At 45.5% G+C, this 20,821-nt stretch overlaps 1 protein-coding gene across 9 annotated transcripts in view; it reads right to left on the bottom strand.

Annotated features, from left to right (window-relative positions):
* The window catches only part of ART3 (ADP-ribosyltransferase 3 (inactive)), an 84,249-nt gene that overhangs the window by 21,796 nt on the left and 41,632 nt on the right, over positions 1 to 20,821 (bottom strand). For 5 of the 9 annotated variants that reach the window (XM_084760185.1, XM_084760192.1, XM_084760191.1 and 2 more), the window contains exons 3-4: positions 4,882 to 4,964; positions 480 to 1,221 (exon numbers count right to left, since the gene is read on the bottom strand). In XM_084760185.1, the coding sequence (XP_084616311.1) occupies positions 480 to 1,221; positions 4,882 to 4,950 (811 nt within the window). In that variant the 5' untranslated portion in view covers positions 4,951 to 4,964. Of the gene's footprint in view, positions 1 to 479; positions 1,222 to 4,881; positions 4,965 to 5,391; positions 5,415 to 6,395; positions 6,488 to 20,821 lie in introns of those variants that run through there. The other 4 variants (XM_084760188.1, XM_084760189.1, XM_084760187.1 and 1 more) reach the window with 3 other exon arrangements.

The raw sequence follows: 20,821 nt of genomic DNA, 5'->3' as shown, positions 1-20,821 counted from the left end.
AAAAACAAAACAAAACAAAACAAAAAACAAACAAAAAAAGAACAAAAAAGAAAAAGAAAATAAAGAAATGGGGTGGGACTATTTTTAACCACAGGATTTGTGATGGGATTTCTCAACAAACACTAGGACTATTGACATTTTGGACCAGATAATCCTTAGTTAGGTCAGGGTCGTAAGCACCGGTTAGCTGTATTTGGTCAATAACAACCACACCCCTTCCTGAGCTGTGACAACCAAAAATGTTTCAGACCACTGCCAAATCCTGCCCCGACAAAATGGGCCCTGCTTTACGGTGCTGTCTTGCCTAGCGTTAGCAATTCAATACACACATCTATCTGACAGCTGAGCTGTGGACAGAGAAACAGCGTGAGAGACTGGAGCCCACGGCATCTCTCCCTGCAAACACCCATCGCTCTCCTGGGCCTGTACCCGACCCCTTTCCTCCCCGGACAAAGCTAGGCCATGACGGATGCACTCACCCCCGAGGAACGCGCACTCGAAGTAGCTGCAGGTCTTGTTTATGCTCTGCAGGATAAGGTCGGTGGCAGTTCCTCCCCGCGACACTTGAAAAACTTCATTCAGAGGAATCAAAACAGCTCCTTCCCTTTCTTTGTCGAAAAACTTCCCCACAGCAATTCCAAAGCAGGTGCGGATGGTCAGCACTCGCTGGTTGTCAGCTGTCGGGGGCTTGGCTGAATAGGCCAGTATGTAGCTGTCCAGCCTGGTTTGGTTCTGCTCTCCCAGTGTGAGTGAAATGTCCGGAAGTATACTGCTGTTGAATGCGAGTGAGATGTTTGAACTGCTGTACACCACGTTCCTATAACTCTCCTCACAGGGCCGCCTCAGCAGCTGCAGGGCTCTTACCAGGTAAAAATGAAAAGCCTTAAATGGAAAGGTGTAGACGTAATCTTCTCGGGACCTGCCAGCCACCTTCACAAGCGTGTTGAACGTGTAGTAAAAGGGCGTCTTCTCTTGCGCCTCGGTGACGTACGCCATTAGAGTTATCCCGTAGGTGTCCTTGAAGTTCAAGGGCTGGGCGATCCGAGCCTTCCGGGCTTCCCAGCTGGTGGCGGCACGGTCCCATATCGCCTTTAGGGGGTCAGATTCGGCCATCTCCTCTTTGAGGAGCTGGGGGACAAACTTCATTTCCATCCGTTTGCTGCACTTCAAGTACTCATCGTCAAAGGCGTACTCTGCCTCATCTGCCACTTGCGCCTTCACCTTCAAAGCAAAAGGAAAAGGGACGGCTCTTGAGATCACGTATTTGATAACATTTCCTCTGACGGTCCTGTGCCCGCTCGCTCGTCCCCGTTTACTTATGGGTTCTGTCCCGGGGCTGTGGATAGCTTTTCACAGCCATGACAATGTTCGTATGAAAAACATCAGTGGAGAGGTATGGGCAGGAAGTCTCCGGGTAACTCATTCACCTAAGCTCTGTGGTGCCCAAGAAATGGAACACCTCAGAGGCAGTGCAGGCTGGAACAGTGTCCTTAGCTACGTTTCCTCCAGCTCTCAAGACTGTTTTGTGTAATTTGAAGTATCGTGTATAAAATACTGCACGTGGTAGAAAAACAGACCAGGACAAATATTGCCTTTCTCTCCGGATGGAGGCCCAGCAATCAGAACACCCTTCTCCCCCTCCCCCCCCCCAAAAAAAACCATCTCTTTTCCTTTAAATCTGTAAGCCTCCGGCTAGTGTTGACTTAGGAATTCTGACAGGGGTAGTCCCACCAGGGCACATGGTCAGGAAGGAGAGCAACAAAGAAAACTGAAAGAGAAGCTGTAAAGATGCTGATGCCACTGTAAGGGCCAGACCCTTATGTCAACTTCCGACTTCATCCCTTTGTCTGGATGCCACCAGAGATCTATCACCCATGCCTGAGACCAAATGTATACCTGCCTACAACCATTAGTAACAGCCACCTATTCATACGGCCATTTGTGGACACTCAGGCTGTCACTGGTCCTTTCTAGGCCTGACATCTCCTTTCTATGTGCGCTCTATCTATGGGCCTGGCTAGCACCAAAGGCTTCACATGAATTACCTCATGTCTTGGGAAGGGTACTATCACTAACATCTCGCTGTTTCATTTATTTTAAAGGTTAATTATCTCGTTTTATGTGGATGAGTGCTTGTGTGCGTGTACATAAGTCACCACATGAGTGCCTGGTGCCCAAGGAAAGCAGAAGCCAGCGTAACTAGAGTTGCATGTGGTTGTGAGCCATTTGGGTGCTGAGAACCGAACCCACATGCTCTGCAAGAACAGCAAGTGCAGGCTATAAAGAGAAACCCTATCTAAAAAAAAAAACAAAAACAAAAAACAAAAAACAAAACAAAACAAAAAAACAGAAAGAAAAAGAAAGAGAACAGTTCCAGCTTCCAGTAATGAAGCCCTTGGCATTTATATAGCACTTTTTAAAAAATTTAATTTTACCAAACAAAAGAAAATGTTTTAATGAGATAACTAAGTGAGCCCACACCAGCAACCAATTACTAACCACAGTACTTCCAGCTGGGGGTCAGCGAGCTTAGCATGCCTGGGTTTGTAGGTCAGTTTCTTGACATGGGATTTGAGACACTGCAGCCTCACAGTTAAGAAATACACTTCTCTCTCTGGCATAGAACATTCCAGAGTTCAGCCTAAGCACCAAAGTGTGATCTATCTTGAAGACTGCAACATAAGACACTGGACCCGAAACTGCCTCCCGCATTCCTCACACCCTATCAGACTTGATCCAATGTGTTCCTGTCTTTTCCCTACGCCTCAAAGCAGTCTTCACATGTCTAATTTTAGACAGCAAGCCGCTCTGGCCAGACACCGTAGCTGATTGTGTGTTCCGTACAGTGCGTGCCTTGCAGTGGCAAAGCTCCGAATGCCATCGCCACCCAGGGCAAATGAATGGATGAGAAGGCGCAGGTACAGACTGGGTGAGTCAGCTGATGCTCCTGCCTTCCTCTGATGGAGCGACCTAAACAAAAGCTCATAGCAATGAAATTCAATGGCCACACATTCATTTCAAATAAGTGGAAACGATCTTGGCATTTCAGAAGAGGACCCAACTAAACCGAAAAACGTTAATAAAAAGAAGTGTGTTAAAATGATGTGTTGCAAACCAACACTTAAAAGGCAAATGAAGCCGGACCATGGTGGCGCACACCTTTAATCCCAGCACTTGGGAGGCAGAGGCAGGCGGATCTCTATGAGTTCGAGGCCAGCCTGGTCTACAAAGTGAGTCCAGGACAGCCAAGGCTACACAGAGAAACCCTGTCTCGAAAAAATAGAACAAACAAACAAAAGGCAAATGAAAACCACCCAAGACACCACTTCATATCCACCCCAGTGAAAATAATGGCGAAACAAAAACTAGGGTAAAACTGGAAAATCACAAGCCAGCAGGAGGCAGCTGAACAGGGGCCCTGGTCCATGCTGGGCAGGGGGTGGGGGTGGGGGGTTGGGGGTGCTGTAGAGTGCAGTCTACATGGAAGGCTCCTCAGCAGTACTGCAAGGAGTTAAACATGAAGTTATGATATGAGCCAGTGACACTACTCTAGATTCACACTCAAGGGAAACACATGTTCACAATAGTGCACAATTCTGCCACACAGGGTAGCACGCAGCCCTGGCTAATTTATGTTCACTTACATAGGTAGTACTAGCTATGTAACTACTGCATAAGGCTAGCAATAGTGCTTGTATAGGTACCCAGAGAGCAAGAATTGTCACCAAAGAGTCAAAAACTTTCACACAGAAACCCATACACAGACGTTCACGACACTACTAGTCATAGTTGCTTTAAAGTGGAACAACCCAAATGCCTTATTGACACACAAGATGTGCTACAGCCATGCAATGCTATTGGTGTTCACTATGAAAACATTTGCTACAACATAAACGGGCCCTGAAAGCAAAGGAAGCCAGCACCAAAGGCCATATGCTGTAAGATCCCACTCTGCCGGGATGTCCACAAACCTCACTGGTTATGGGAGAGGAAGCAGAGCTAACTTCCAATAAGCAAAGCGCCTCTTTAGAGAGCACGGAAGACAGTGGGCAAGTCCAAAGCTGCTGTTGGACAGCACCATACGGGCGCTAAAATCCAAGGAGGTGTGTGGTCTCAAATGTCTTTAAGGGTATCTCCATTTTATGTCTCAACACCGCAGTGTGTAGGTAACGGAGGTACTCACAACGGAGGTACCTAAAGTGTGTTACAGTTTGCAAATAGCAAATAAAATGATAAAATTTTCTGTCAGTAAAAAGACAACAAAGAGCCGGGCATAGTGGCGCACACCTTTAATCCCAGCACTTGGGAGGCAGAGGCAGGGGGATCGCTGTGAGTTCGACGCCAGCCTGGTCTACAAAGCAAGTCCAGGACAGCTAAGGCTACACAGAGAGACCCTGTCTCAAAAAACCAAACCAAACCAAACCAACAACAACAACAACAAGACAAGGATATAGTCATTACATAGTTGAATAACAAACATAGAGTCAAACACTGTGGCATTATTTGGAGAACACATGGTGTTTCCAGAATATTTATTGGCATGGAAATGTTGTGAAGTATTACGTGAGGGCAAGGTGAAAAGCACTACATATAGCATAAATCTATACACACAGAGAGAAGGCGTGTAGGCTCTCCACACTATCCCCTAAGAGCTCTTCCTCTGAGTGAGGGGCTTCATGGTTGAATTTTTCTGTCCTCTTTGCTTAATTTTAATTCCTTAGCTTTCTACACTTGACATATGTGTCACCTGCCAAATGAAGGAAAAGCCACTCACAACGAGTTAGCCTGCCTAGCCTGGCGTCTGCGGGTCCACAGAGATGCCTCGGGCAGTGTTACAGGGCTCCCATCCCTCCGAGCACGCGCTTTCCATTCCCAGCATACCTGGAAGGCGTCCATTAGGAGCACGGCTGCCAGCAGCGTGGTGACCATTTCAAAATGTCCCATCTTCATTTTTCTCTTCTAAACTAGAATGAAAATTTTAATTCAGTAGACTTAACAAAGAGGTTTAGGGAAACAGAGCAAGATAAACGCGATGGTGTATATATATATCGTGATGGTATATATATATATACATATATATATATTTCATTCTAGGTAGATACTGTGATGGTTGGGGTGATTATCAAACACATTCTTATGGGTACAAAAGCCACTGGCTTTTATCTAGAGGCCTAACACTTCATTCTAGAGACAAGGACGTGAAACCTCAGAGAACTTTCGTGCTTCCAAGATCAATCTGTCTACCTCCGACTCTAGACACATCTCTCCCACCACAGTCACTCATGCCTAGGCACATTTTTTTTCCAATCTCTAAATCTCCCCTGAGCATGCGTAGGAAGCAAACGTAAGCTCCGCCCATCCCGCGCCACCCCTTTACCACCACCACCCCACCCCCCCCCCGCCGCCCCCGCCGTGTTCTCCAACTGCTTCCCTCGGCGCCCAGTTTCTAAGAACTGTCTAGAAGCTTTCCCAAGTGCAGCTTCCATTCCCTCCACCTGCTCTGCAAGTTAGAGCATGCCCGTAGCGGTGGGAGCGGAGACGCGAGGTCAGCAGCAGTGCGGAGCTGCCTGCCTGAGGTGACCTCCTTCCTCCAACTCTTCGCAACCAGCAGAAGCCAGAGGTTAAGCCGGTGCGTAACTTTCTGGAGTTAGGAACAGATTAAGGAGCCCAGGGAAGGCAGTGATTTTTAACAAGAGGCGATCATTCTACTGGCGGGGCGTCCGATATCCATTCCGATACTTAAGACTGGAGGGCAAGAATCCTCACATCGCTCACATACATGTGCTCCAAACAAAGCTGGCGTTGCTGTAACGCAAATAAAACCTTTATTTTCCTCTTTTTTTTTTTTTTTTTTTTTTACCAATCATCATATTTTAGATTCTGAAAGAGGAAACGAATGGCATAGGGGAAGGAAGGACAGCTTTTCTTTCTATAGCTCATTTTGGATCCAGGTTCCAAGAAGTTCTTTTATTATTAAAAAAATACCAGCCGGGCGGTGGTGGCGCACGCCTTTAATCCCAGCACCCGGGAGGCAGAGGCAGGTGGATTGCTGTGAGTTCGAGGCCAGCCTGGTCTACAAAGCGAGTCCAGGACAGCCAAGGCTAACACAGAGAGACCCTGTCTCGAAAAAACAAAAATAAATAAATAAATAATAAAAATAAAACACCAATACTATTTTTAAATCAATACTATTAAAACATCTACTATTAAACTATTAAACTATTAAAACATCTGTAACTATTTTAAAATGCTACTCTGTGTCAAACTTCCCTCTCAAAAAAAAAAAAAAAAGTATAAGGGACACAACACAGGCAGCATGTGTCAAGCCAGCTGTGAGCCAGGGTTTCCCTGCCTTTATTTCCATAGTCTGGCTGCAAATAAATCAAAATGTTTACCTGGTGTGTATGCCTTTGCAGGAAGATTAAATGATGCCCAATCCCCGAGCCCGTCTCCACTCAGATGTGGCGATCTTCCTCCCTCCAGGACGGGATGTTGTTGACAGTGAGAGCTGACTGGGACTGCTTTTCCTTTTATAACACCCCTAGTGGTGGCTTGGCAGTGGCACATTACCCCACTTGTGCTCTGCTATTTATATCTGGTCCCCACACTGCCCTGGAACCACCGCTGTTAACGCTTTAAACCTCCGAGAGGCCTGTGAATCCGCAGCAATGGCCCCTGGCACATGCAGCACACTCAGATCTGAGCCCAGCCCCCCGGGACTCCCTTCAGAGAGAGAAGTCACTTTCCAACACTGACCCTCCGACACTCAGAGGCAAGGCTGGCCTGTCCTTTTTTTTAGGTGACAGCCATAGTGAACAGGCTCACCTGTTAAACACTGTCACCGCTCACTGGACTGGCTGACTGTATGTCAGGAACCGTCCAGGTACTCAGACACCCAAACACACAGATAAAGAACTGAAGAGCGTCCACAATCTGAGAAAATAAACCAGTATGCATATGTACCCAAACACAAGCAGCTAACAGCTGCTCAGAGTAAGCAAAGCCCAATGGAGGCCCTATGAGAATGCTGACAAGGGAGGGAGCTGGTAACGCCTGCATCTAGAATGCTTTTGACTAAGGCACAGGCACTGGCTAGTTTTGCCAACTTGACACAAACTAGAGTCATTTTGCGAGAGGAAACCTAAACTGGAAAACCTCCCCCACAAGACTGGCCTGTAGAGCATTTTCTTGACTGACGTGGGAAGGCCCAGACGGCTGTGAGCGGTGCTATCCCTGGAGCTGGTGGTCCTGGCTTCTATAAGAAAGCAGTGGTGGCGCCCGCCTTTAATACCAGCACTCGGGCAGAGGCAGAGGCAGGTGGATCGCTGTGAGTTCGAGGCCAGCCTGGTCTACAAAAGCAAGTCCAGGACAGCCAAGATAACATAGAGAAACCCTGTCTCAAAAAACAAACAAAACAAAACAAAACAAACAAAAAGAAAGAAAAGCAGGCTGAGCAACAAGCCATGAGCAAGCCAGCAAGCAGCACCCCTCCATGGCCTCTGCATCAGCTCCTGCCTCCAGGTTCCTGCCCTGCTTGAGTTCTTGCCCTAAATTCCCTTAGTAACATAGTGTTCTTGCAAGTATGAGATGAAATAAACCCTTTCCTTCCTAAGTTGCTTTTCCTGATGGTAGTTTTTTTTTTTTTTTCCACAGCAAGAGAACCCCTAACTAAAACAGCAGTCATGGCCAAGTCAACAATGCCGAAGGATATATCCGACCCTCGGTGACTAGGAGTAAAAAAACAAACAAACAAACAAACAAAAAAACTTGAGATGTTGTCTTGTTTAGAGTTTCTATTGCTGTCAAGAAACACCATGACCAAAAGGAACCAGGAGAGGAAAGGGTTTATTTGGCTTACACTTCCAGATCACTGTCTATTATTGGAGGGAGTCAGGACAGGAATTCAAACAGGGCAGGAACCTGAAGGCAGGAGCTGATGCAGAGGCTGTGGAGGGATGCTGCTTGCTGGCTTGCTCCTCATGGCTTGCTCAGCCTGCCCAGGACTTACAGAGCTCAGGACCAGCAGCCCAGGGATGGCACCACCCACAGTGGGTTGAACCCTCCTATCAGTCACCAATTAGGAAAATGCCCTGCAGGCTTGCTGACGGCCCCATCTTATAGAGGCATTTCCCCCACCTAATTGAGGTGTCTCCTCTCAGATGACCATAACTGTTAAGACATAAAATCATCCAGCGCAGATGATCTCAGAAATTAATGTATATTTGCATCAAGACACAAAACTAGAACACTGACAATGACCTGCTCAGGATATCTCCAAATGGAATGAACTGTGAAATATAAATAAGTACTGGCATTTGACATCATATTTAAAATGAATAAACTCAGCCGGGCATGGTGGCACATGCCTGCAGTCCCAACACTCGGGAGGCAGAGGCAGGTGGATCTTTGAGTTCAAGGCCAGCCTGGTCTACAGAGCAAGTTTCAGGACAGCCAAGGCCACACAGAGAAACCTTGTCTCGACACAAACAAACAAAGAATAAACTCTCACATATATAACTATGTAGGCAAATCTCAAAAACAAAACTTGACACAAGACACAAGCACGTACACATTACATGGCTAATAGAGAGCTTAAAAGGCAGAGAAAATGAGTGTGGAAAGATGGCTCAGTGGTTAGGGGCTCTTGCTGCTCTTGCGTAGGACCCAGGTGCCATCCTCAACCTCTCTCCATTTCACTTTTTGAGATAGGGCCCCCCTCACTGAACCTAAAACGACATGGTGCGTTCCAGGGACCCTCCTGTCCCTGCCCGCCCCCACCCCCGCCCCCGTGCTGGGATTTGCAGGTGTACACGACTCACTCCTGGATTTCTACCTGGGCTGGAAAGCTGAACTCTGAACTTTGCACTCACACAGCAAACCCAGGGGGGGAGAAAAACTGGTCTTTGGGACTAGAGAGATGGCTCAGCAGTTAAGAGCACTGGCTGCGGCTGCTCTTCCAGAGGACAGGGTTCGATTCCCAGCACCCACATGGCCATGGTTGGTGAAGGAGAACGGCCTCAGTAGGCTCATCTATTTGAGTGCTTGGTCCCTGGTTGGTGGAAGCCTTTGCAAGGACTAGGAGGCGTGGCCTTACTGGGGGAGGTATGTCACTGGAGGGTGGGCTTTGAGGTTTCCAGAGCTCACCCCAGGCCCAGTCTCTCTGCTCAATGCTTGTGCATCAGATGTGAGTTTCCCAGCCTCTGCCCCAGCACCACGATTGGCCGCCTGCTGCCATGCTCCCCACCGTGGACTCTAACCCTTTGGAATACAAATCAAATTTGTGGTCATGGCGTTTTGTCATTGAGTGAAAATTTAACTAACAACCGTTTGTAACTTAAGGTCCAGAGTATCTGATGCCCTCTTCTGGCCTCCACGGGTACTGCATGCATACACTGCACAGCTAATACATGCAAGCAAAACATCTATACACATTATTATGTGTATGTACATTAAAACTTAAAAAGCAAACAAACAAACCAGAAATCAGTCTTTAAATTATTTATCAGCACTGTAATTTATAGCTATACTACTTAATTTTGTCCCAAGTAAGGGAAAATTGCAAAGTATATAATGGCACTAAATTTGCACCTTGCTTTTCATTTATTTGGTGCATTGGTTCAGACTTTGCATGCTTGCTACCTTAACTTCTTATACCTGAGTTGTCACCTGTGACCACATAGAAACTGCCATTCTCCTCTGTGCCATAGGGCTGATGTGTGTGACTCCTCTGTTTATTGGTGTGATTTGGTATTCTGATTTAAGCCCAGACCCTTACTTTCAGAGACCAAAGAGGGTTGCCCTTGGGAGCAGATAGCTAAAACCTTCCCAGAATGCGCAAATAAAGCATTTATATAAACTATAACATTCATTTTTTAGCAAAGACAATGTGAGCAGGGAACAAAGGGGCCCACATTCCACAGCTACTCCCCCACTCCCCCCCACCCCCCCTCCTACCCCCCCCACCCCCCAGGGATGTCTTGAACTCACTCTGCTGAGACTAAAGGTGTGCCCCACCTTTGCTTGATTTCCATTGTGACTTGAGGGGAGACCTCTTGAGGCAACTCCTGAACCAAACTCATTCCTTCACCTTTGATTCCTTTTCCGGTAAGAAATTTAGTTAGCTGTGTGTTCTGTAAATTTAATGTTAAAATAGCATTTGCTGCTATTGCAGTGGAACAGCTCATACCGTAATACTCTATACAGGCTGAGGTATCAGTTCAAAAGAAGAAGCAACACCACCCTTGGGATACAGAGTTGGAGTTGGTAGCAAAGGAGACAAGAAGAGGGGCAGCTTCAACTCAGGCGCCAGCTCTGGCTTCACGTTTACTTAATCCAGCTGTAGTAAGCAATAAGCATTGTACTCAGTGTCTAGGATAAAACCTTCCCAGGATGTACAAATAAAGTATTTATATAAATTATTGCATCCAGATTTTTAAAGATTTTTTTTTTAATTTGAAGAACTGGTACCTGATTTCAAGAAAGCAACAAACAAAGAAGCTATATGCATGTTCTTTTTTTTCTGTGTCTCTATGCCTCTGTCTCTGTCTCTGTGTTTGTGCATATGTGTGCGTCTGTGCGTGTGTATGTAGACCAGTGTTTTCCTCAGTGCTCTCATGCCCTTATCTTTTGAGAAAAGATCTCTTGGGAAACCCGGGGCTGGTGCATCCAGCTAGCTGGCTGGCATGTCCCAGGGGACCTCCTGCCTCCACCTTCCCATGGCGAGGGTTTACAGGCACAAAACGCCATGCCTGGCTTCTTATATGGGAGCTGGGAATCCATACTCAAGGCCTCTTATGCTTCTACAGGAAGTGCTTTACCACTGGGTCATCTTCTCAGCTTCTAGCTACCAAATATTTTTTAAAGTAAATGGTTGAGGGCAGATGAAGTGGCTGCAGAGCCCAGCTAAACATGACTATACACCTTATTTCACAGAGTAAAATGCATGTCTGACTCTGGTCAGACACAGGCACATACGCATGTACTGAAGTCTCTGCATCTGTCATTAATGAAATCATCAGTCATAACTGGTGTGTTATTAAGAAACATACAAACTGTTGGGCATGGTGGCGCACGCCTTTAATCCCAGCACATGGGAGGCAGAGGCAGGCAGATCACTGTGAGTTCGAGACCACCCTGGTCTACAAAGCGAGTCCAGGACAGCCAAGGCTATACACAGAAACCTTGTCTCGAAAAAACAAAACAAAACAAAACAAAACAACAACAAAACTCATATAAAACCTCCCAGTGCTTTCACCACTTGGTGTAGTTCAGACCTTGCCAAGAAACCAAAGGCCTCGCCTCAAAGAGTATTGCAACAATAAGCTGTCAGACCCCGAGAGACGCATGTTGTAAAGATGGTTATGTAAGAATGATGCTAAAGTCGGGCGTGGTGGCGCACGCCTTTAATCCCAGCACTCGGGAGGCAGAGGCTGGCAGATTGCTGTGAGTTCGAGGCCAGCCTGGTCTACAGAGCGAGTCCAGGACAGCCAAGGCTACAACAGTGAAACCCTGTCTCAAACAACAACAACAACAACAAAAGAAATAAAGAAAGAAAAGAAAAGAAAAGAATCATGCTAAAGTAACATCTATAATATGACAAGCCACCGTGCCTTATTGGTTTTAGTTTTTGGTTTTTTTGAGACAGGGTTTCTCTGTGTAGCCTTGGCTTTCCTGGAATTACTTTGTTGACCAGACTGGCCTTGAACTCACAGAGATCCTCCTGCCTCTGCCTCCTGAGCTGCTGCCTCCCAAGTGCTGGGATTAAAGGCATGCACTACCACCACCCAGCCGAGAGCGGCTTACTGTAAACTAAAGTACACACTCGGGAGGGAAGGCAGGCTTTTCAAAAGAAAGTTTCTGAGGCCCACTAAAAAATCAGTCTCTTTCTCTCTCTTACACACACACACACACACACACACACACACCTGCATGCACACAAAAACCAGTCAGGCTTTTCTTGGTGGGCTTTAGTCTAAACCTGGTACTGGTAGAGGTGGTAAAACATTAAGCAGCTATATGAAATACTATAACTGGCTTCAGTATGACACCTTAATATACCTTACTCACTCACCCTGTTCCTCTCTTAATAGCAGTGTTATTTATGATAGCAACACTATTTATAATAATATTTGTAACTCTACATTTCAGCTGCAGTGTCCACCCTCTAATGAATGGATAAGCAAACAGAGCATTATTCAACTGCTATAACATAACAAGTGCTGATGTGTTTACACTGTGTGAAAATACCTGCAGCAGCGGAGCGTGGAGACAGCATGCCTCTAAAGGGATGAGAGGGAAGCAAGGAAACTGCTGAGTGTGGGCTCCTTTCCAGAGCCATGAAAGCAGCAGCGAAGGGAGGAGGTTCCTTAGGAATTCTGCATCCACCTCTCCCTTCCCCGAAGACCCCGCCAATCGCACATCTACTCCGCTGTGCCTCTCTCTGCTGTGTCACTTAAATATTACCATAGAACCCACCGTGCGGCCTCGGGGATTGACTTTCTAGCCGACCTAAGGCTTTGAAACGCACATGTGCTATTCTTCAGTAGACTCAAATGCACTGGCCAGCCAACGCTGCCCTGAAATTCACAATCCTCCTGCCTCCATCCAAAGTGCTAGGTTTACAGGCGTATGCCACCATGCCCAGTTCAGAACTATATTTATTTATTTTGGTTTTTTTCAAGACAGGGTTTCTCTGCGTAGCCTTGGCTGTCCTAGACTCGCTTTTCAAACCAGGCTAGCCTCGAACTCACAGTGATCTGCCTGCCTCGGCCTCCTGAGTGCTGAGATTAAAGGTGTGTGTCACCATGCCTGGCCTAGAACTATACATTTTAATTAGGTAAACTTTATGCTGTGTGAATATTATCTCAAAAAACTGTTTTTTAAAAACTTTGTATTTATTTTATTTACTATTAGCGTGCGAGTATGCCATGGCATGTATGTATACCAGTGACCACCAGAGGGCAGCACCAAGACACAATAGGTCCATTTCTTACTTTTTTTTTTTTTTAAAGATTTTCTTTATTATGTACATGGTGTTTTGCCTTCATGTACACCTGCACAGCAGAAGATGACACTAGATCTCACTACAGATGGTTGTGAGTCACCATGTGGCTGCTAGGAGTTGAACTCAGGACCTTTGAAAAAGCAGCCGGTGCTCTTAACCTCTGAGCTGTCTCTCCAATGACTGGACTCTTTGGCTCTACTCTTAGAAAAACCTCTGAATTTAAGTCTTCAAGACTGTCTCACCTAGGCAGGGGGTGGTGGTTCACGCCTTTAATCCCAGCACTTGGGAGGCAGAGGCAGGAGGATCTCTGTGGGTTCAAGGCCAGTCTGGCCTACAAAGCATATCCAAGACAGTCAGGGCTGTTACACAGAAAAACCTTGTCCCCAAACAAAAACAAACAAACAAACAAACAAAAAAAACCACAAAAAAACCAGACTGTCTCACCTAACTACATTTTCATTGGGAAAATCCACGTTTTTAGCATTAGTGGACAAGGAGGTTTCTGAACTGAGCTGATTTCAATACAGAGAAACATAGCTTCCATTTTGCACATGGCCTTCCATCAAATCAATCTTGTGCCACTCTGATAGTTGAGAAAACTGTAATTTGTTCCCTGTGGTCTGGATGTTAGCCTATTCTCTGCGATGGTGACATTTAATGGCAGGCTCAAACTCTGAATGTTTTGTACAGATTCTGGCTGTACAATGCCCTGTAAATGCCCTCATCACAGCCTCCCCACCCTGGGAATTCAAAGGGAAAACCTATCTCTCATTCCCCCTCAAGCTCACACCAGGTGCTGTCCCATAAACGCTACACAAGTTCCCTCTCCTCGCTGGTCGTCTTCTCACAGGTGGGAAGCTGGCTCTGCGGGCCACCTTTGCAAAGTTCACAGGACTGAGAGTCCCCGGGGAATCCACCAGCTGTGCTGGCCAAGGAAGCAGGCAGGTGAGGGTAGGGGTGAGGGTGGAGAGGGTAGGGGTGAGGGTGGAGGGGGTAGAGATGAGGCTGGACAATTTCCTTCTCTCTCTGATCCCCCAGTCTCATCCCCAGATTGTAACAGACCATGTTATGCCCCCCTTCCTCTCTGTCTCCATCTCTAGCAGACCACACAGGCCCTCTCCTATGGGCTTCCCCCCCCCATGACTTTGACTGCCAACTCCTATAGGAATTCCCTTGGAACCCACCGGCCACCCCAGGGAAGCGGGCAGGCAGTATTTACATCTTCACTCTCCCCCCTCCTTCCTACCCAACCCCCCAGTCGCAGCCTCAGCTCTGTAGCAGGCCGCCTGCTGTGCCCCCTCCTTCCTTTGTACCCCCATTCCCAGGGGGAACTAGCAGATCCTGGTGCCACACCCCACTCTCCACCCTCCTTCTAACCCACAGACAGCCCACAGTCAGCTCCTAACACCAAGAAACACATCCTAGCTGGGACCCCCAATGACCACACTTGCAGGGACTCAGAAGCCCTCCCTACCAGGCAGCACATAGCCACCATACCCTCCTAAGACCCAGCGAGGGCAACAGAAACCAAGAAGTGGACACTAACCCAACAAAGACAAGACCAGACATCAGCACCTAGAATTAGAATAATTCCAAATCCAGATGCCAGGGCTTCAGAGTAAAAGCACAGTAACACCAGGACCAGATGTCTCCATTAGAGGCCAGCACCTCTACCATAGCCGGTCCTGAGAAATGCTATATAGTTGAGGCGTCAGACATAAAAATAACCTTTATGAATATGCTAGATGTCCTTGAATAGGATATTAATAAACCCTTTAAAGAAATCTATGAAAAAAAAACCACAAGCAAACAATGGCACAAAATGAAGAAAGCAGTTCAGGACTTACAAGTGGAAATACAATTAAAAAAAAAAAAAAAGATAGCCCAAATAGAGTTAAAACTGGAAATGGAAAATTTAGGAACTTGAACAGGAAACTCAGAGGCAAGGTTCACCAATAGGATACAGGAGAGAGAAGAGAGCATCTCAGGTATAGAAGACATGGATATTTCAGCCAAAGAAAATGTTGAACTTTCAAAAACTCCTAACACAAAACATCCAGGAAATCTGGCAAACCGAAGAGGCCAAATCCAAGAATGAAAATAGAGGAAGACAAGGAAATCCAGGTCAGAGGCACGAGAAAATATTTTCAACAAAATTGCGGAAGAAACATTCCTTGACTTAAAGAAGGAGGTGCCTGGCAAGGTACAGGCAAAATACAGAGCCCCAAGGAGACTGGACCAAGAAAGAAATTCCCCTCAGCACATATTATTTAAACCACTAAGTTTACAGAACAAAGAAAGACTAGTACAAGCTACAAGGGGAAAATACCAAGTAGCGTATGAAGGCAGAACTATTAGAACAACACCTGGCTTCTCAGTGGAGGCTCTGAGACCCAGAAGGAAGTGAACGGATGCTCTACAAACCCTAAGGGACCACAGAGGCAACCCAGCAAAACCTCTGAATCACAGTAGATGGAAATGAAAAGTATTTCAAGATAAAGCAAAACTTAAGCACTACCTATGTACAAAGCCAGCCCTACAGAAGGCACTGGAAGAAAAATTCCAGCCTGAAGAGGTTAACCACACCCAAGAGAACACAAGGAATAAGCCATGTCAGACTAGCAAGTCAAAAAAAAAAGGGGGGGGGGGGCAGAACCCACATCATCACAACAAAATAACAGAAATCAACAAACACTGCCAACCGGTAACTCTCCCCACCAATGGCCTCAATTCCCTAATAAAAAGACACAGACTAGGGCTGGAGAGATGGCTCAGTGTTAAGAGCACGAACTGCTCTTCCAGAGGTTTTGAGTTCAATTCCTAGCCACCATATGGTGGTTCACAACCATCTGTAATGTGATATGGCGCCCTCTTCTGGCCTAGAGGAGTACATGCAGGCAGAGCACTGTATACATAATAATAAGTAAATCTTTTTTAAAAAAAAAAAAGACACAGACTAACAGATGGGATTAAAAACCAGGATCAATCCTTCTGCTGCATCCAAGAAACACACCTGAATATCAGGATAGGCATGGGAAAAATATTTCACGCTAACAGACCTAGGAAATAAACTTGTATAGCCATTTTAATAGTTAACAAAATTAGACTTCAAGCTAAAACTAATCAGAACATTACACACTTAACAAGAGGACATTGCATTCTTAATATGTATGCACCAAAACACAAGGGCACCCATGTTCATAAGAGAAACATTACTACAGCTAAAATCACATATTGACCCTCACACGCTGACAGTGGGAGACTTTCATGTCACACTCTCGCCAATAGACAGGGCATCCAGATAAAGCTATGTAGAGAAATGCTAGGGCTAAGTGACACCATAAACCAAATGGACCTAGCAGATAGTCACAGAACATTTCATCCACTCAAAGGAATACGCCGCTTTCTCAGAAGCTCATAGAACTTTCTACAAAATTGAGCCCATACTTGGACTTATAACACCTAGTGAAACAGAAGCGGTCATTGAAAGCGTCCAACCATGCCACCACCAGCACTCCCAAAATCCCAAGGCCAGGTGGTTTCAGTGCAGCATTCTACTAAGCTTTCGAAGAAGAATTAACCCAAGTACTCCTCAAATTAGTCTACAAAACGTAAATGGGAGAAACATTGCAAGTTTCTCCAATCCCTACACCACGCAAAGATCCAACAAAGAAAGAGAATTACAGACCAGTTCCCCCCTCATGAACATAGGTGTGAAAGCTCTCAATAAAATACTTCCAAACAGAATCTTAGAGCAGCCCAGAGATGCAGAGGTGGTTAAATAGAGAAAAGCAAGAAGGGCAATCCACCATGACATAGCTAAAAGACATGACAGGTGCGTTAGATGCAGAAAAGGCTTTTTTTTTTTTTTTTGACAAAACCAAACAGCCCTTCATGATAAAAGTCCTGAAGAGATTAGGGATACAAGGGACATACCTAAACACAATAAAGGCAGTTTAGAGCAAGCTCAAGACCAACACCAGCCTAAATAGAAAGAAACTCAAAGCATTTCCACTAAAACCAGAAACAAAACAAAGTTGTCCTTTCTCTCTGTATCTATTCAATATAGTACTTGATGTCTTAGCTACAGCGAGAAAACAACTGAAGGCGATCAAGGGGATACAAATAAGAAGGGAAGAAGTTAAAATATCCTTATTTGCAGATGATATGATAATATACGTAAGTGATCCTAAAAATTCCACCGGGAAACTCCTACAGGTGATAGGCACTTTTACTAGCGTAGCTGGGTACAAAATTGACTCACAAAAATCAGTAGCCTTCCCAGATACAAGGGACAAATGGACTGAGAAAGAAATCAGGGAGACACTGTCTTTCACAACAGCCTCAAAAATATATCTTGGGCTTTGCGGATGCCGCTATCCCCATCACCGCTTGCTGCAGCCATGGTCAACCTCAGCATCTACTCTGATGTCCTGTCCGATGGCCAGCCCCTGGGCCGTCTTCGAGCTGTTTGCAGACAAAGTTCCAAAGACAGCAGAAAACGTTCATGCTCTGAGCACTGGTGAGGAAGGATGAGGAGACAAGGGTTCCTCTTTTCACAGAATTATTCTGGGATTCACGTGCCAGGGTGGTGACCTCACAAGCCATAACGGCACTGGTGGCAGTGCCATTTGAGGATGAGAACTTCATCCTGAAGCACACAGGTCCTGGCATCTTGTCCATGGCAAATGCTGAACCGAACGCAAACAGTTCCCAATTTTTTTTTTTTTTAATCTACGCTGCCAAGACTGAGTGGCTGGATGGCAAGCACGTGGTCTCTGGGAAGGTGAAGGAAGACATAAGCATGGCGGAAGCCATGGAGCGCTTTGGGTCCAGGAATGGAAGACCGGCAAGAAGGTCACTGTTCTTGGTCATGGACAACTCTAGTTCTTCTGACTCTCAGGCACCTCTCCTGCTAGACTGTTCCTTTTGTAGCTCAGCAGAGCGCCCCCCCAACCCATCTGCTTGCAGTAACCTGTAATCGCTGCTCTCACTGAAGTAGCTTTGGGTTTTGTGTTTTTCTCACTCCCCTCCAAGTCTAGCTGGGTTGCAGAGTTAAGTTTATGATTATCAATAAAAACTAAATAAAAGCCAGGCAGTGGTGGCGCATGCTTTTAATCCCAGCACTCAGTAGGCAGAGGCAGGCGGATCTCTGTGGTTTCAAGGCCAGCCTGGTCCACAAAAGTGAGTCCAGGACAGCCAAGGCTACACAGAGAAACCCTGTCTTGAAAAACCAAAACAACAACAACAACAACAACAACAACAAAAACCTAGATTTTAATGGATAAAGACAATAGAATATTATTCAACCATTAAAAAATGAAATTCACAGGTAAATGGATAGAACTAGAAAAAAATAATGAGTGATATAATTCAGACCCAGAAGGACAAATATGGTATGTATTCGCTTCTATGTGGATGCTAATTGTTAAGGCATTGATTGACAAGCAAGCTACAATCCATAGAACCACAGAGGTTAAGTAGAGAGGAGGAGGCCGGGGAAGGGATGGGTCTCCCTAGGAAGGGGGAACAACATAGACAGTTATGGATGGACAAGGGGGTGGACTGGACAGAAGGATCAAAGGTGGGGGGCAAGTACGGGAAGGACAGCAAACACTAAGGGCCATTTGGAAACCTAATACAGCAGAAACTTCCTCTAAGATACACCGTTCTCCTACCTTGAGTATATATTACGGCTTCTGGTTTGGAGCTTTTATGAGATTCTTGAGTGGGTGAATGTGTGCGTGTGCGTGTGTGCATATGTGCGTGTGTGTGTCTGTGTGTCTGTGTGTCTGTGTCTACAGACATTTTTGTGCTTTTTCTCTGGCTTTTTTCTTGTTTGGTTGTTTTGTCACATTCTGATTTATCTTATTATTCCTTAGATGGCCATTTTTCTAAGGAGAGACAAAAAGTGTGTGGACTGGATGGCAGCTGAGCAGAGTTGGGAGGAGCTGGGAGGAGTAAGTGGAGGGGAAGCGGTAATCAGAATATATTGCATTTTAAAAAGAAACCCATTTAAAAAAAAAAAAAGGAAATTTAGCTGTCCCACCACGGCCGTCTCCACTTCCAAAAAGCCAGGGAGAGCCTTTGTGGCTTCTGCCACTTTACACTTTCCTGTGTGAGATGGTATTTTGTTTTGTTTTGTTTTTTTCTAAGAGACCTTGAGAATTGTCCCCCCCACCCCCAAGGGGGCAAAAACAGGCAAAAGAAAAAAAAAACAATAAGATTAAAACACAAACTTCCAGGTGCTGAAGCAGTCTCTGAGGCTTGGCGGGAGCGTCAGGCCCTGACTTCTCCCTGACCCTGCTGGCTGCACTTCTGACAGGTTGATTCCTCTTCCTCTCACTGGGGAACCCCTTTGTTCTGGTATCTTCTATCTTTTCCTTCCAGTAACTTAGTCTTAAATCTTAAACGTGACTGGAGTTACAGAAAGACTTGACTTTCACAGAGGTGGAGGAAAAGTATCTATTCAGAATTTTCCAAACAACGCAAGCTGTTAACCCGATGCCATGCGGTGCACACCACAGCGACGCCTCTGCCTCCTCAGTACTGAGATCAAAGGTGTGCACCACTAGGCTTGACAAAAAATTTGTATAATAAATGAATCACTACAAAGTTTGGGCCAATCTTATTGTTGGAACTTAGTTTCTCTCTTAATATATTGTTTCAAACACATTTTAAAAAAAGATTTATCAATTTATTATGTATACAGTGCTCTGCCTGCATGTACACCTGCAGGCCAGAAGAGGGCACCAGATCTCATTAGATATGATTATGAGCCACCATGTGGTTTCTGGGAATTGAACTCAGGGCCTCTGGAAGAGCAGTCAATGTCCTTAACCTCTGAGCCATCTCTCCAGTCCTCAAACATATTCTTAAGTGTAAGCTTTGTAGTACTTTACTTTTCCTGGTTCCTTCCATGTCATCCTGTCAGCTAGTGATATAGATCCATCAACTGAAAATGCCTAATGAGAAAGGCACAAGTGCAAACGCAGCACAAACGTCAAGTCAATTCTCTAGTTTTGGGGGCAGAATTTGGCCTTTTCACATCCTTACTCTGAGTTGTGACTCTCGTCTTCCTAACTAAATCATAAAAATTTTCCCACTCCTCATTTCTTTTCTTTCCCTTTTGTTTTAAAGCACAAGTATTTTAATTTTCAAAGTGTGAACTCCAGAAGATCGAGCAGTTACTCCTGACTTATAAAAAAAACCCTGCTATTAGCATTCAGAAATAATACTTTTTATTTTGAATTATGTGTGTGTGTGTGTGTGTGTGTGTGTGTGTGTGTGTGTGTGTGTGTTGAGGATAGCAGCACTTGGCAACAGGTGCCTAGGAAGCCACAGGGGTCCGATGCCCTGAGGCTGGAGTTTAAAGTGTGAGACTCTCCATGGATGCTGGAAACCAAGCTCGGGTCTTCTGCAGGAGGTCTGGGCTGGTTCTTAAACCACAGAGATACTGTTCCAGCCCCCACATTACATACCTACCCAACAATAATCATAGTGTCAACCCATAAATCTAGAGGGCCACCTGTTTGTTCCCTGATGTGAAATCATTTTGCTCGATTTAAAAAAGAAAAGATTTATTTATTTATTTATTTATTTATTGAATATGAGTGCTCTATTTGCATGTATGCCTGTATGCCAGAAGAGGGCATCAGATCACATTATAGATGGTTATGAGCCACCATGTGGATGCTAGAAATTGAATTCACGACCTTTGGAAGAGCAGACAGTGCTCTTAACTGCTGAGCCATCTCTCCAGCCCTTGTGTGAATTTTTTAAAAAAAAAAATCCAAACTAGGAATATGTAACTTTTCT

Source organism: Acomys minous (genome assembly GCF_964271855.1).
Source record: "Acomys minous genome assembly, chromosome: 15".
In the NCBI taxonomy this organism is placed as follows: Eukaryota; Metazoa; Chordata; class Mammalia; order Rodentia; family Muridae; genus Acomys; species Acomys minous.
Note: the sequence above shows the minus strand (reverse complement) of the source record. Positions and strands in the feature narration are given on the sequence as shown.